Below are 17,416 nucleotides of genomic sequence, written 5' to 3'. Positions count from 1 at the left end.
CGGGGCAAGTGGGAAGAGCCAGGCAAAGCGCCTCTACTAGATGTGCCTTTTCTGAGCGGCTGCGGGCTGCTATTTCTAGGCTTGGGGTCAATATCCATGGCCCCAGCTGTCTGCTTTAGCAAGGATGGTTGTCAAATATTTAATAATTAAAAAATACGGCATGGGGACCCCTCTATTCTTGATAACCAGTCTTGCTAAAACTGACAGCTGAGGGTTGCAACCCCCAGCGGTCAGTTTTGCCTGGCTGTTTATAGAAAATACAGGGGAATCCACATCGGATTTTTCATTTATTTATTTATTTATAGCACAGGAGCCGGCTGACGAATACTCCCATCAGCCACTCCTGCTGTCACTGTTATAAGCGGCTGCAGGTGTTGGCTGATAGGAGTAATAGTCCCATCAGCCACCACCTGCTATCATTGTTGTCACTTGAATATAACTCTCATCATTCTCCCCTGCTTGTGCTGATCGCCGGCAGAGCAGGGAGAATGATGAAAGTAGTCTTCAGCACCAGGTGACAGGGAACAGCGCTTACTATACAGCTGCTTCCCTGGCGCCCGCCGTGTGGTACTGATGTGGCACACGGGCGGCACATGGTTGCTACATGTGTGCCACATGTATTACACATACGGACACTGATATCTCTGGCACCGATTTGACGTTAGCTCGATCGCCGTGGCAAAATTTCTATCGGCCATCATACTGACATCAGAAAGGTGAAGTGAGTCCATTGGCTGTGAACTCTCAGGACCATTCTGATGGCACCAGGAGTGTGAGAACTTTCTCACGCTTGCAGTGATGTCAGACAGGATCTACTAGTTCACCGCGAGACACTGGGCAGTGGTATCAGACGCTGCTCAGTGCTTCTGCTGGATGACAGGCTGTATGGTAGCATCATGTAACCATGCAGCCTGCCATCTAGATGTAAGAGCTAGACCTGTCATGGGACAAATGGATTATCATCTTCTATGGGGAAAGATGAGGAATATTGTTTGTTTTTTAACTCTTTTGCAAAAGACAATGGCATCGGTGGAATGGGCGACGTCATAAATATGGTTTAATTGAGATTTATTAAAGGAGTCTGTGTCATTCTTTCAATTAAAGGACTTTTTTGTGTGTCTGTGTTTTTATACAATATGACTATGGAGTTAGTAATGGGGGCGTCTTATTAACGCCTCTCCATTACTAACCTCTGGGCAACTATCACCCCACTTGCCACCACTACAGGGCAAGTGGGAAGAGGGAGGCTAAGTACCAGTATTGGCAAATCTTAGAGATGTGCCTTTTCTGAAATGGCTGAGAGATGATGTTTGTAGCCTGGGGGGGCCAATATCCATGGCCCATTCCTAGGCTATTAATATCAGCCCACAGCTGTCTGCATAGCATTTGCTGGTTATTAATTATAGGAGGACCCCATTTTTTGGGGGTCCCCCATTTTAATTGCCAGTAAAGGCTAAGAATACAGTTATGAGCTGATATTAATAGCCTGGGAAGCTTCATGGGTATTACCCTCTTCCCTGGCTATAAACATCTGCCCCCAAACATCGGCTTTCCCTCTGCTGGTTAAGAAAATTACGCAGGAGCCCACACCATTTTTTTTCTGAAAAATAAACTTTTAATAATTAAATACATGTACAGTGAGCTGCACACACACTGCACTAATTGTATAACTCTCTATTCTATATGCATATACTGTATGTAATCCATCTATTCTATGCTGTTGGTTCCTGCTGTGATTTTACAGTTCGTGGCTGCTGAAATGCTGGCTTTCCTTAGATAGATAGCTAGATAGATAAATAGATAGATAGATGTAATACATGTATACATATATGTGTGTTACTGACATCTATATAAACTATTCTATGTGTATACATCTATTCTATCTATTCTACTCTAACCTATCAGGCTGTGATTTTACTGTATGCAGCAGATGTATTGCTGGCTATTCATTTATATGTATGTATGTATCTATCTATCTAATCTATCCCATCCATTTCAGCTTTTTTCTCATGCCCCCAGACTTTCCCATTGACTTGCATTGGATCCATTATTTGGTACAAATACATGAGTATTAGATAGCATTTGTGCTGATTTTCTGCACATTTATGCTGCCTAATCAATGCGGACAACCTTATTAATAAAAAACAAAATACCTTGGCACTTCTTAGGGGGTTAAAGATTATTTAAAGGGGATTCCCATCTACAAGATCCTATCTCAATATGTAGTAGGTGGATTAATAATATTAGCAAATACCTCCAATTGGGAATGTAGTATAAATCTTCTGATTCGACATGTCTCTTTCCTATGTGCAGGTATCTGTGGTTACGACAACTCATATAGTGACAGTTAACTAGTTGCTAATGGTCATAACCATGGATACCTAAGGTCCTGCAATGTCTGCACATCAGGAAAAAGACATAGCAAATTAGAAAAACTATACTACAGTACTAATTGGAGGAATTTGCTAATAATATTATTATTACACCGGCTACTACATATTTTGATATGATCTTGGAGGTGGGAATACCCTTTAATGCCACATCATATCATCAAATCTTGAAGCTTTTCTTCCCTTTTTTTATTCCTTTTATCAGCGGTTGAGCCTCCTATAGTGGTGGTGACCCAACCTCCAGTTGAATCCACAGTATTTGAAGACGTCACTCTCAACTTTACACTGACAAACCTGATCTACACATCTGACCTTGGAATAAAAAACTCTGCAAACTATAACTCCACTGCTGAAAATGTCATTTCCTTGGTAAGCAGGAACACGATAACACGCACTGCTTTTAAAAGCGACAGAATTGAAAATGTTGCTGGCTGTACAGTATATAAGAATTATGTATTGCGCTGGCCATTATTGTGTTTATATGATTAAAATAAAATAAAAAAAATTAAAAACTTAAAGGCATGCAAAAAAAATGTAACTTGCTGATCAATGGGGGGGTTCGACCACTGGGATCTCCAGCAATCCAAAAATTGGTGCATATTCACAGGCTCTGCTCCATTTCTTTTCTATAGGACTGACAGAAATAGGCAAGCCATCTATTCGCCAGTCCCTTAGACAATGTATGTAAAAGCTGCACATGAACTCCTCAGACCCATTCAGAATGGAGCTACAGTACTCTTTCTCCGTGCTCCAGGGCCTCGATCTCAGGATCGTTGAGGGTCCAAATGGTCAAATTCCCAGCAAACAGCTAGCTTTCTTTTATCCGCAAATTAATTTTTGGGGAATTTTGCTCTAACAGGTTTTTAGACCCAACAAACTTTACAGACTATTAGAACTAGAATCTGGTTATGGTATATTTTCATTTGATAAAGGGATGGCATATCCCAGCAATATATAACAATCATTTTATATTTTGTCATGGTTGGATCCCAGGAACCCCCATCAATCCTGAGAACGGAGGGGCCTCAGCAAAAGTTAGTGGTAGTCCCAGAGGTCTGTCCCCTACCAACAATAAGTGATGACACATTTTACTAATATGAAATCACTTAATGTGATTGGAAAATGTTAAATCTTCTGCATTTTTTAGATCTTCAATTGTTCCCATCCATAGAAAAAAGCTTTCAATTTACAGACTTTTCTGCTGTCTGTAGCACTTCCTGGCTTTGCTGTGTAGACTGGGACAGTGTCTACGGAGACTAAGGGATTTAACGACTGTGTTGTTGTAATGTTGGACGCCAGATAATCCAGGAAAATAACACTGTATACACAGATAAGTCCTTGTATGAAGTGTTGGAAGTGTGTTCATCAGATATAGCCCCTTCCAACAAAACTTTAGAATAGGTACAAAGTTGAATTTCATTGATGAAACCAAGATTAAATAAACAATATATTCTCCTTAAGATTACAAAAAAATAAACCCATGATAATATATCTGTATTACCTTTAGAAATATACGCTATAACTTTCTGTGAATTATAAGGAACAATTGACGCTTTTTTCTCTTCTTAGATAACCAGCTTAATAAAGAACAGCACAGTCAGCAGCAGACTGATCGGCTGTAGCATTGACAGCTTTGAGTAAGTATATGAGACCTAGGGGCGAAGCTGGGGGATTAATCACATTTATATGGCTAATATGAAGTTTGGATGGCTTATAATTCTGAGTTTTTAAAATATTGATTTACTGATTCAATAGAAAAATAGAATCGTGAGGCACCTAAATGGTAAGTGTGGGCCCTACCACACCCAGGAGGTTGACTTGTGGCTCTGGTGAGGCTTCATTGCTGGGTGACATTGATGGCAAAAAATGAATATCTGCGAGAAGGAGGAGACGCTGGGAAACAACTAAGGGGAAATGCTGCACTCATCCATTACACTTGGTTATACACAGCAGCTCATCATATATACAGTACTTAGTATAGCAGCAATACCTCATATAAACCAAGCATGGTCCACAGTCCAGGCACTGTTCACATTAACGTAGGAGTCTTTTCTAGGGAGTCATGACTTGTGACTGAAGTATTAGTGCAGACTACAGCATACATAGAGCACTATATGAACGTTCTTGAGAATACCCCTTAAATTGTGGTGCAGTAGTATTTGTACCTATTTTGGTTTTATTAAATTTTTTCTTTTCAGGATTTCTGGTGTAAGCAACACAAAAGTAAACTCCATTTGCAGAATCAAGAAAGACACATCTGGAGCTCAGTTTGATAGAGTTGCTTTTTATGATGAATTTGCAAATATAACTTCAAACATTACCAAACTGGGAAATTATACTTTGGACAAGAACAGCCTCTATGTTAATGGTAAGACTAATAGTATCTGTAAAGTGAATTAGTGAGAGTTACTCAACCCACGTCTAAAAATGCTTGTAAAGGTCACAAATAATTATTGCACTTTAACATCACATCGTACATGCAGTCTTTCTCTAATATATATGATATATACGTTATATTATATTTATATTTTATAATAATTATAGTCTTTTTTTTTATTGCAGCACTGGAGTGGTTCAGCTAATCTAAATTCCCTGCACGTAGTCTTATACTTACCAGCCAAAGTCTTGATCTGTTATCCGTGCCGCTCCATTCAGTCTCCAGCAGTTTATGACCTGCCGGTTCGCACCAGTGTTTGCTGGGTGATTCAGAATTCCCAACAAATGAGGCTCTCATAGAGTGACATTGAGAACTTGTGACCGCAACCGCTGACTTCTGGTCAGTCAGAAGTTGCTGTCACAAGATGGCAGGGCGAGACTGGAGCGGTGCGGGGAACAGCTGAAAAGAAGAGCTGGTAAGTACTAGGGACAGGAAACCAAGATTAGTTGTACCACTCCAGCACTGAAACATAAAAAATGCTGAAGTGGTGCTTTAAAAGGAATCTGTGAGTAGGATCAACCCTCATAAGTCGTCTATATGGGCATGTAAGTCACAGAAAGTTGATTAAAGTGATACCTTGATATCTGCGATCTGATGTCTTATTCCTGAGAAATCATATTTTCTTAATACATAAATGAGCTGATAAGATCTATGGGCAGAACAAAGATCTCAATGAGAATCTGTCTCCAGAGATTATTTTAAATGAAAGGGTGTTACCAGCGTGAGTGAGACATGTAATGACTGACAGGCTTTTCTTCTTGTCTCACAGTGGTAATTCTCTCTTTCATTTAAAATAAACTCTAGAGGCAGATTCTCAGGGAGATCAGTGTCTGACCCTTAGATCTTAACAGCTCATTTGCATGTTAAGAAAAACATGGGTTTCTCTGGAATAAGACAGCAGATTGCAGATATCAAGGTATCATTTTACTCAGCTTCCTATGATCTACATGCCCATATTGATGACTTAGGAGGGTTGATCCTACTGACAGATTCCCTTTAATAGATTACCTGTATGTTAAATGATATGTATTGCTGAAAATAAATATGTACTCATAAAATGTTACACTCTGATACCTTCTTTTTATTATTTAGGTTACAACAAGGTCATGACTGAAACAAGTAAGTAACTAATATGCTTCCAAAGGTGTCGACTATAATGAAAAAATATGGCTGCTGGAAATGTTTATTACAACATTTTCCAGTATCATTATATTCTATTTGTTATGTGTCTTTTTTGTTTTTGTGTTCCTACTACAGATTAATTAAGCATTTTAATTTAGATTTTTTTTTATATATAGTTGTTCATGTTGAGCATTCCGATACTGCAAATATCGGGTATCAGCCGATATTTGCTGTATCGGAATTCCGATACCGAGTTCCGATATTTTTGCGATATCGGAAATCGGAATCGGAAGTTTGCGGTGCGTATGGTTCCCAGGGTCTGGAGGAGAGGAGACTCTCCTTCAGGCCCTGGGATCCATATTCATGTAAAAAATAAATAATAAAAATAAAAAATATTGATATACTCACCCCTCCGAGAACCCTGCCTCTTAGCGGTGCCTCCGTTCCTAAGAATGCAGGGGGTGAAGGACCTCCGATGACGTCACGGCTTGTGATTGGTCGCGTGAGCGGTCACGCGACCAATCACAAGCCGCGACGTCATCGAAGGTCCTTCACTCTGTATTCTTAGGAACGGAGGCAGACGCTTGGACCGGTGAGAGCCGGGGCCGTCGGAGGGGTGAGTATATCAATATTTTTTATTTTTATTCTTTGTTTTATACATGAATATGGATCCCAGGGCCTGAAGGAGAGTTTCCTCTCCTTCAGACCCTGGGAACCATTCCGATATTTTGTGTCCCATTGATATGCATTGGTATCGGGTATCGGTATCGGCGATATCCGATATTTTTTGGATATCGGCCGATCTAATCCGATACCGATACCTTTGCATATCGGAAGGTATCGCTCAACACTAATAGTTGTACAAAAATTTAGCAACTTTAGGGTTTTTATTTCAACCCCAACCCCATTTTAAATTTTTTAAAAAGTGGGTAGATCTAATAGAAAAGAGGAATCGCCAAGTGCTACCCAAAACGTTTATCATAATCTACAACATACAGGAGTATGTTTATGACACTAGTGCATGGGCTAAAGAAGAGTCTAATGCACCCCTCTTAACAAATTTTGTGCATCTTTTTCCAGCAAACTCTGGATAAAACTAGCATACAAAACATCAGTCTTGATGAAATTCACCCATAAATCCATGACACTAATTTTATTTATATAGCCCCAACATATTCCGCAGCACTTTACAATTAAGTGGGGACAGTAAATTTGAAATATAATTCTGGGGAATGCAGATTGAGAGACAATTAGGCTGAGGCTACACAGCAACGATGTGTCCTGAGATAATAGGTCTCTAACAGGTTGCGAAGCCAATATCATTTGTGCAACTTGTCTGTGACTTGCTGCCGCGGGACTATTTTAGAGCTCAGATTTTGATGCAAAAAAAACCCAGCCTAGTCGCAGACAAATTGCATGAAAGTCTTATGTCTCATGCAGCGTGGATTGAAATTTGTGGCAAGTGCATTGCGTGCAAATTGTGACTAGCGAAACATATGTGGCAGGTCGCAACGCGGCATCGTAGGAAATCATTATATCCACTCTTGTAATGTGTCATTACAATTTCAGTGTCGGATATGCTGTGTAGCGCTGGCTTAACACATTTGGGAAAGTCCTAAAATAATTACAAAAGTAGAAGAAAAATGAATGGCACATCATTTTGTTGTTTTTTATTCCAAGGTCATATTTGGCACATCGGTCTTAGTAAATAGCGCCCTATTTGTAACTTATGGGTGTTTAGGAATTTTGTAGCAGTAAGAAAGCCATCATTTATTGTGTGGATATGTACAATACACCAATTTCTTGTCACAGAATTATCTCATTACTTGGTTATAACCCTTTCAATGTTTTTCCTTAGCAACTCAACCACCGATAATGACCACTATGCAGATTATTGGGCCAAAAAGTTTTTTCATTAACTTCACCATTACCAACCTCAAGTATAACAGCAATTTAACAATAAACAGCTCCAATCAGTACATCAAAGTGCAAACGCTTATTGAGAAACTGGTAAGTTGGGTTGTAACAGAAATGAGAAAATATGTAAAAAGTGAATTAGTACTGATTTACTTGGATGTATAATGGAGATTGCAAAATTCCATATACATCTTAGAATATTAACATATTTTAATATGTACAGTATGTGGACATCTACAGCTCCTGCAAAAATTAAGAGACCACTGCAAAATGTTCAGTTTGTCTGATTTTTCTCTTTATAGGTATATTTTTTGAGTAAAATGTAAATTGTTCATTTATTCTATAAACGTCTGCAACGTCTCCGAATTTCCAAGCAAAAAGATGTTGCGTTTTTTTCTGAAAAGGAGAAATGGTCAAAATTGAAAAAACCCCAGTGCTTTCAGACCTCAAATAATGCAAAGAAAACTAGTTCATAATAATTTAGAAACAACAATACTAATGTTTTAACTCAGGAAGAGTTCAGAAATCAATATTTTGTGGAATAACCATGATTTTTAATTACAGCTTTCATGCGTCTTGACATGCTTTCCACCAGTCTTTCACACTGCTTTTGGGTGACCTTATGCCACTCCTGGTACAAAAATGTAAGCAGTTCTTCTTTGTTGATGGCTTGTGACTATCCATCATCCTCTTGATTACATTCCAGAGGTTTTCAATGGGGTTCAGGTCTGGAGATTGGGCTGCCATGATAGGGTTTTGATGTGGCGGTCTCTTAATTTTTGCCAGAGCTGTATATAGACATAGACGTAGACATAAGAGCAGAATAGACTAAAAACACACTAATTGCATAGAATCCCAATGTGAATATATCACTCGGGAGATACAGTATAAGCTGAGGACCTGGGAAATCAGAAGTCCTTAGCTTATAGACAACTATAGACTAATTGAGGTGATCTACTATTTTATTATATTTACTTACATTTGACTCAAATGTTTCTTTGGATTAAGAAGACTTATGCCATGACTGAAATCTCCTGCTACTCATGACTTTGTACATTTCTTCCTCAGCTTAATGATGGTTTCAGGAATAACTCAAAAGTAAAGGACATGTTTTCCACCTGTACACTAACTGGGTTCAGGTAGGTATTCTTGATCTATAGAAGGCTGTACTATATTATGTCATAAATATATGTTCTGTCCTTCATCTACACTTGGTTATTTTTCCCTTTGCAGTAAAAACACATGTTGGACTTTGGTAAGAATAAAATACCGTAGTTTGTGTTTTTTACCCATTTCATTAAAAAAACCTAAAAAGTGTCTTCAGCATGCTCGAAAAATATGTTCAAGTCCCCTTGCATGCATGTCTCCCAGCACATGCAGGGATTGTCTGTTTGTTAGGTTATCCATGTATGTGTTGCAGCTGTCAAACAGCTGTGAGACATGCGGGTGCGGGGACTCGAACATATTGATTGACCACGTTGAAGTTACTCGGTTAGCACTCGAGCATTCTCAAAACCTTATTCGAGCACGTTCGCTCATCATTAGTTTCAACCAATTATTGACTATTTCTATGCAATAGGTATGATTGATTGGTCAATATTTCTCAGTGTCACTCTTCAACCAAACTGCTAAATTGAAGATTCCTATATTTCTAGGTCAACTCCATCTAATACAAATACTACTGCAGAAACCATCTGCACTTTTAATGTGGATCTCTTGGCCAGAGTCTTCACAGAAGATGATGTCAAAGAAGCACTCTTAAACATTACCAACGATGGTACCCTTCTAGGCAACTTTACCTTAACAAGCTCAAGTATTAATGTTAATAGTAAGTTCCAATTTTGAACTCAACAATATGTCAGTATGGAGTATCTTCTTAGTATCAATGATAGAACTATATCATCAGTTCTCTCAAATTGACCTGCGAGAACTATGCTCTAAAGTGGATCTTAGCTAGGAATTAAATTAATTGAATCAATTTTATTGTACATGCTCACATCCTGGTATTCTGTGATATTTGACAAGTAAGTGACCTGTTTTACTATGTCATGCAATTAATTAGCTTCCCTGTTTAGTTTACAGAACAGATGTTGGGGAAACAACTGCCGCTACAACAACAACTGCCACTACGACAACAACTGCCACAACAAGAACCACTGCTACTACAACAACAACCACAGCTTCTACAACAACAACAACCATTATAGGAGCCATCCCAACTAATAATTACCTTGGCTATGCCATTAATTTTACCATCACTAACAATTCTTTGCCTGCCGACCCTGAACAGAGGAAACTTCTAGAACAGGACATAGTGCAGAAGGTGATTTGAAAAAATGTTAATACAAGAATGAAGAATACAATTAAAACTGTATTGAATGCTAATATCGCATCTACAAACATTAGTTTGACACTATCACCAATTATAAATAGTATATAGCCTAATATACCGGTATTCTAGAAATGCGCTATGTCACTAAGGACAGGATGCATAGTATGCTTGTACATCACAAATCAATAGCAACTAAAATTAGAAGTTACCTTAATTATCATTTTATATTGTTTTTTATGCAAATATATGATACATAGTAAATGCCCTTTGTGCAGCTTATTGCTCATTTTCTCCCAATAAATATGACGCAAACTAAGCATTTGTAAATGATCACTATAAATTGTATTTTCAGAAAGAAAGAGGACAGGAACTCAAATGCCAAGTATTGAATGTAGCAATGCTAAATTTCATTATTGACTCTTTAATGAGCCTCGCCAAACAAGACACTCCTTTGGTTTGCACTGATGAGAGGCAAACACCCAAAAATACGTGTCTGTAAATGGAGTGTCTGGTTTTGCTTCTTATCATAATGTGGCAAGACTTCTTAAAGGGTCAATATTGACTTTTAGAATTGCTACTCTAAAAGGTAGCACTGGAGTTCTAGCCCTCTTCCTGTTTGAATAGGCTAATTTCATTGCATTGCCTATAAGTCTCTTTTCACCGGCTTGGCAATCTCCTCAAGGAGAAATGTTACCCCTTAGATCACCTAAGAAAATACTTAAATGTACTTGGGCACAGTTATTTTATCTTGTTGTATATATTTTTTCTATTTCTAGATGAATGAGTTATACCAAAATAGTGGACTTGGCAAAAAGTTTAAATATTGCCTGCTTGCCTCAGCGAGGTAACTGTTTTTCTTTCTGACATTTAGAATTAATTGATATTTTATTAAAGCACAATTTTGCTAAACTGTAAAGGGCCATCAAAAGGTTAAATCATTAAAATAAATATTAATATACAGCTTACTGCTTTTCTCATCATCATCCATCTGGTCCTCGTTGCATCTTCTTATCACCTTGAGTGCTGAATGAGTCTCTGATGAGGTCTAAGATGTTTCCGCACATGCATGTGCAAGGTCACAGCTCACGTTGTGATATTGTGACAACGTGACCTTATGCCTGCTTGTGCAGATCTGTCCCAGGCCTCTTCAATGCCAGAAATCCCATCATAGTATGACGATGCCCAAGGGCTCATTGCTTGCTGCGGTGATAAGAAAAAACGACGAGGAACAAACAGGGAACTGTGAGGAGCAGAGTGCCTGGAGAGGTGAGTGGTGAGATCAGTATAAGGTTTTTTAAATTTTCTACATTATTTTTTTACTAAGCTGGGGGGTTTAAAAGTTCCTCAGAGCATAATATGGGGCATTCAATTTGCGGAGAATAACCTCTCTGCGAATTGAACTTTTATGGGAAAATTAGTGCATCCAGGCAAATTCCTATTTTGCTTGATCCTCTCATCTCTGGTTAGTGACAAGTATAAATTATTATCCACTCCTCACTTCATAGTAAAGTTTACATTTTACTTTTATGTTTGTTAATGCAATTTATAGCATTTCTGTAATAGTTTCCTATTAGTGATAATAGTTCCTATTTTTTTTGCTTAGAATGAATATAGCTGTTTTACTATATAAACGTGGGCCTTACTTTTACAGAATACAGCAGATAAAAAAATATACATAGCAATCCATTTATCATTGCCTCAGACAAAAACAGTCCATGAGTTCTTAAAAGTTCATGTGAATAGCCACTAATCAATCAGTTGGGCTCCTGTGTTAATCGTCATGACAGAACATGACTAAATACTGTAGATAGTCTATGTCTTAGAGCCTATTGTGTGTAATTTTCTTTTACAGTAAACTATTATTGTTCATGTTAGAAATACTTTAGGCTTTATTCCAGGTCATGAACTGACAGATTTTTGCAGTGTCATCCAACTTTATAAATTGTCTGTTGTATCTTGGTAAAAAAAAAATTAAAATAACCCACAGTACCGTGGCTACAATATGTTTTCATAGGATTTTGTTCTGTCCATCTGTGCTACGTTGCTATAGCATATAGGCAAGTTCCTAATTATTGTCTATGAAAAATAGAAGATGAGAATAATGTATCCAAGTCGTGACTATTTTTTTTTTTAAACTTTCAGGAATGGGTCTATTATAGCATCATGTAACTGCTACTTTGAAGATGACCCGGCTATAAATTTGGCAAATGTGAAGAATGAATTTTTCCAAGGGACTGTTACAGGAAATACATTAGGATCAAAGTATCAATTGAAGGACATTACTGTCACAGGTAAAAAAAAATTGGTAACACTTTTCCGAAATAAGTAAAATGGGTAAATTAAAACTCTTTGATGCAGGGTGTTTGTAGACGTGTACAAGAGGCTTATTTTCCTCAACTTGACACAAGGGAAAGGGGAAAAATTAACATTTTAGAATGTGTACCTTAATTTGTTTTGAAATTCATTCCCATTTTTGAGTAAAAACATTATATATATAAACGTAGATCTGTTTTCTGTGGCCCTTATGATGCAAAAACATCTTTAGAAGAAAATTCTGATCCCTATAAAGAAAGATTTTGCCATTGGAGTGTGGTCTGTCGTAACGCACTGCTACTTTCTTTCAGAAGAAAGAAACATTTTGGCAAATGCTTGTGCTTTGCTAAAACCTAATGAATAGGAAATGGAACCAAGACTGTAGAGTGATTACATAACATTACATAATGTAAATGCACAGTATGAAAAAAAAAACACTTGTTATTTTTCTAATATGAACTCTTTTTCTAAAACAGAAATAGCCCAAACCAATGAACTTCCATTTTGGGCAATCATTCTTATTTGTTTGGCTGTTCTCTTTGCCCTTGTATTGCTATTCCTGCTCATCTTTTTGGTAAGTAATATATATATAAACTTCTAATTTTCAGAACCATGTCCGTTCATGTGTCTGAATTATGGTTGTTCCTTTCCCTCTGTTGAACATGATGGATTGCATAACTGGATTTAGGCTTGTGTTTGACACTCACCTTGTCATTTTAAAATGGTCTTTTATTCATATTCTAACTGTATCTTTTGTCCATTATATGAATAAAAGACTTTACTGGCTGAGTGCCACAGCTTATGTGGCTTACAGCTAATCTCATTTTTTGGATTTACTGAAGCACTTTCGGTCTGATGAGCGGCACCACTGTGTACAATACTCCAGATATGACATTTACTCCCCTAGATGCTGAGTGTGTCCTTTTAGATTGGGTTCTAATGATTTAATTACCGGTATGTGATTTCATAAATTCTAATTTTATTTTGTGGCAGCACACAGAGCTCCTGTTGCTCTGTACTGAAGATCGATATGTGCTCCATGTGCTGTCATATGCTTCTTCTCTTATTTGTAAGAAAACTTGTTCCATCAGAATTTGGAATAGGAGATTTGGGCTTGTTTTTTTTTTATTTATTGCATCCTTGAGGCTGCATATAGGCTCCAATGATTCTGTTCATGAAGCAGCTGAATTAAGTAAAAGAAATAATAGATAACAGCATAATTGGTGAAAAAATTAGTGACACAAAGTTTTTTTTTTATATTTTAATGGTAACACAAAGCACATAAGCTGAAATTCTTATAAGGCATCAACATAATCATACTGACCCACAAAATAATATTAATATGTCATTCTTACACACTGTGAACAGCATGAAAATATGACTAAAATCGGTGCTGGAAATGCAGCTTCTTACTTTTCCACCACAAAATGAATTTTTTTCCACATTTTGCAATATATTCCATGATATATTAAAGAGGGCTTTCACCAGTTTAGCATGGAATCGTTGCTGCAGAGCTGAATAAAACATATTTTTTAATTTCTCATCTCCTTTGCAGAGATATTATCTTGTAAAATGTGAGTTACCAACATTTTTCTCTTGGTGTGTGCACTTTTTTCCCCTGCATGGTGTTGACAGGTCATAAGCAGGAGGCGTCATTCAGGAGAAAAAATAACACACCCCTAGAAGGTCAGAAGAACATGCTTTTGAGACTTGTAGTGATAGACAGCAGAACTGAGTGTGATTACAAACATTTCCATTTCTCATCTCAAAGCAGTCAGTATGGGGAGGGGGATACAGCAGAGCTGAGTGTGATTACAAACACTTCTAGCTTTCTGACTCAGCTCTGCTCTACCCTACACAGTAGCTTAAACAAAGAAGCAAAAAAGCGATCAAAACAGTCCAATATTATATAAAATAGTAAATACTTTATTAAGGATAAATATTCCCTGAAATTTAGTGTATCTTTAATAAAATATTTACTATTTTATATCATATTGGACTCTTCTGATCGCTTTTTTGCTTTGTTTTTGTTATGTTCATTTTTGGCGATTGCTCCTGCTATATGTCCTATATGTGAGCACTATAATGACTAGCTTTGTATTTACGTACACTTTATCCCTTTAATCATGGTGCTTTATTTATTGTTGAGTTTTCCTTACACAGTAGCTGCAGAGACCAAGGCTGAGAGCAGGGCTGTCTATCATTACTTCTCACAGAGGAGAAAGCCTGCTCTAAGCTTCTCTAGGGACATGTTTTATTCTCCCTGTATGATTAGTCAACATCATTCAGGAGAAGAAACACAAACCTGAAAAGACAAATATATGGTAACACAAACTTGGACGTATCATAAATTATAACATAAACTTTACAAATGAATACTTCTGCAATGGAGAGGAGAAATTAAAAAAGAAAAACTACTTTTTACTCAGCTTTGCAGCCATTATTCCATTATGTGGCCAGCTTAGCATGCTCATATTGGTGAAAGGTCCTCTTTAAAAGTGCCATTAAAAATACAACTCATCTGTTTCAATGGAGCTTGTGGAGCACTCCACTATCTCTGTTAATTATTGAAGCAGAAGTGTGATACTCAACCGAAACCATATGTAGATGGGTAACTCCAGATCCTCTTTCTTCTGATCCGTGGTTTGATCAGTTATGGGATTAGCAACTTATCATCTTTTCTATAGATAGAGTATAAATTGCAATTTTGTAAGACCCTTTAACTATTTTCTGTTTGTTGCCATGTGCCTGTCATTATGCATGTAGACTGTATGCTTTTTTTACACTACCTCAAATTATATTGCTTTTTTCCCCCTCATGGTACATTATATTTACTGCCTACTTCCATTATTCTCCTTTCCAATGTTTAACTATTTGCATAAAAAAAGATTTAAAAGAATCCCCTAATATGATTCAGCCAAAAAAATGATATTTATTGTATTTGATGTAAACTATGAGGAAGAGTTTGGAGATAAGAATAATCTATTTGCCAATTTCAGTTACCTATTTGCTAATGTTTTTCGCTCCACCTGTACATGACTGACATAGTATTAAGTGGTTGCAGTAGTAAATCCTTTGATTTCTAGTGCGGTAACATTCCACTGCTCGGTAGTACTCCGCCCAAACATCATGTCCATATTATAAAACCAGAACAACCAGCGATATTTCTTGTTGAAGTGGAAAACATGTGTTATAGCAACATATCAAATCAATGGGAAAGTTGTCATTGTAAAAGTAGTTACCCTGGGCTATTTTATAAATCACGTAGCTGGTAAATCAATCTCTGATCCACCGTATAAGCAACAGTAGTAAAGGTGAATATGCAAATGTGTCTATTAAAATAATTATATCTTCCTTCCTTTTTCACAGCTTCTACTTTGCTTGAGAAAACGTAAAGGATCTTACGACGTACAACAAAGCCTTTATGGGATGTATTTCCCGCACCTAGATTTGAGAAAACTATATTGAGTATTGCCCTCCTCTTACTCTGTTGTAATGTATGGACGTCACCTGCATTACTCTCGTTAATACTACGTTCTCATGCCATATGGTGGTGAGATCAGCACTTTCATTGTATTCAGGACCTAAAAAAGCACAACTTAATATACTGTAAAGCATCTAAGAGGTTCGCAGGCCGTTCTGACTTAGGTGGCTGATTTGTCAGTGGTTTCAAGATGTAATTGCACTACAAAGTGTCCCAAATATTTATTACTTGAAAAGTATTTGCTAATATTTTTAATATGTTATAAGCCAGACAAGTGGGATAAATACCTCATATAAGAATATTAAAAGTTTACATAAAAGGGTAGCCAGCATCTTAAATCTTAGTGTATTAGAACTAGTCAAGTCGTTTTCTATAGCAATCAAATCGCAACTTTAATATTTAAGCTTTATTTGTACTTTTTATTCTTCTTCATTTAAAAATTATTTGACTTTTTTTATTGAATTGTATAATGTATTTTAAAAAACATGTATGCAGTGTTTACATGACTTTAATCTGCCATGAATAAATCAATGTGTTAATGCAAAAAAAAAAGCTCATTCATTTTTCCACCTACTTCAATACTGGGTTTCCACATTCTGAATTATTGGAATAGCTTTAAATCAATTGCACTGTCACAAAATCCCGTAAGGACAGAACATACTTTACCTTAGAACATGAACGTGTAGTGTTATCTAGGCGTAGCAGGAGTAGCCCCGGAATCAGAGGCCATAACGCTCTTTTTTTCGGTGACAAAAAGTGACAAATTTTGTTGAACCCCTTTTTTGAGTTGCTTAAAGGGTGTTACTCCTTCTTGAAGACTTGAAAAAAATTGTGTGGCCATTGGCCACTGCAACTGTGCAATTCTAGCCACATAGTCAACTAAACCATTGATGTGCAAAGTGTGTAATTGATGAAGCAAGTCTGATGCATGTGCCATGGGACTGTTATGTTACATTTAGGATAGGCCCCACAAATGTGAAATTAAATTGGGCAGCATCTCGGTCACATGTAACCTGCTGCACTTTCTCACCCTACCCTTTTTTGTACACATTTGAAATGAATCTCATTAAATAATCTACATACCGCACCCTCTTAGGGCTGTGATGGATGATATTCCATCACATCTACATTTCTCACATACGGTACTTCTCCAGGCCACATAATTATTAACTTCTACTGCATATATCCGGCTCCTCCAACTGTTTAAGAATATAAAACAAAAATAAATGGTGTAATACACTTGGAGATGCTAGTATATTAAAATAGAAAAGCTATACATACTGTACATTTGAAAGGGTCGGGGGATACTTGCTAAATATTTGAGGTATACTTTCCTGAGTCACCACGGTCATCATGGCTCAGACTGAGATATCAGGGGTAAATTTGAGACTTGCTTGTATACAGTACAGAGATGATACTGG

The 17,416-nt window shown here is 37.2% G+C and overlaps 1 protein-coding gene across 1 annotated transcript in view; it reads left to right on the top strand.

Moving 5' to 3' along the window:
• LOC143799021 (uncharacterized) overlaps positions 1 to 16,559 on the top strand; it is an 87,526-nt gene extending 70,967 nt beyond the window's left edge. The window contains exons 52-63 of the mRNA XM_077281136.1: positions 2,596 to 2,759; positions 3,960 to 4,027; positions 4,589 to 4,758; positions 5,920 to 5,946; positions 7,808 to 7,959; positions 8,935 to 9,005; positions 9,522 to 9,694; positions 9,942 to 10,189; positions 10,975 to 11,042; positions 12,341 to 12,489; positions 12,988 to 13,085; positions 15,881 to 16,559. Of these exons, the coding sequence (XP_077137251.1) occupies positions 2,596 to 2,759; positions 3,960 to 4,027; positions 4,589 to 4,758; positions 5,920 to 5,946; positions 7,808 to 7,959; positions 8,935 to 9,005; positions 9,522 to 9,694; positions 9,942 to 10,189; positions 10,975 to 11,042; positions 12,341 to 12,489; positions 12,988 to 13,085; positions 15,881 to 15,979 (1,487 nt within the window). The 3' untranslated portion in view covers positions 15,980 to 16,559. The remainder of the gene's footprint in view (positions 1 to 2,595; positions 2,760 to 3,959; positions 4,028 to 4,588; positions 4,759 to 5,919; positions 5,947 to 7,807; positions 7,960 to 8,934; positions 9,006 to 9,521; positions 9,695 to 9,941; positions 10,190 to 10,974; positions 11,043 to 12,340; positions 12,490 to 12,987; positions 13,086 to 15,880) is intronic.
• The last annotated feature ends 857 nt before the right edge of the window (positions 16,560 to 17,416 follow it).

The sequence above is a fragment of the Ranitomeya variabilis genome, chromosome 1 (assembly GCF_051348905.1).
Source record: "Ranitomeya variabilis isolate aRanVar5 chromosome 1, aRanVar5.hap1, whole genome shotgun sequence".
In the NCBI taxonomy this organism is placed as follows: domain Eukaryota; kingdom Metazoa; phylum Chordata; class Amphibia; order Anura; family Dendrobatidae; genus Ranitomeya; species Ranitomeya variabilis.
Note: the sequence above shows the minus strand (reverse complement) of the source record. Positions and strands in the feature narration are given on the sequence as shown.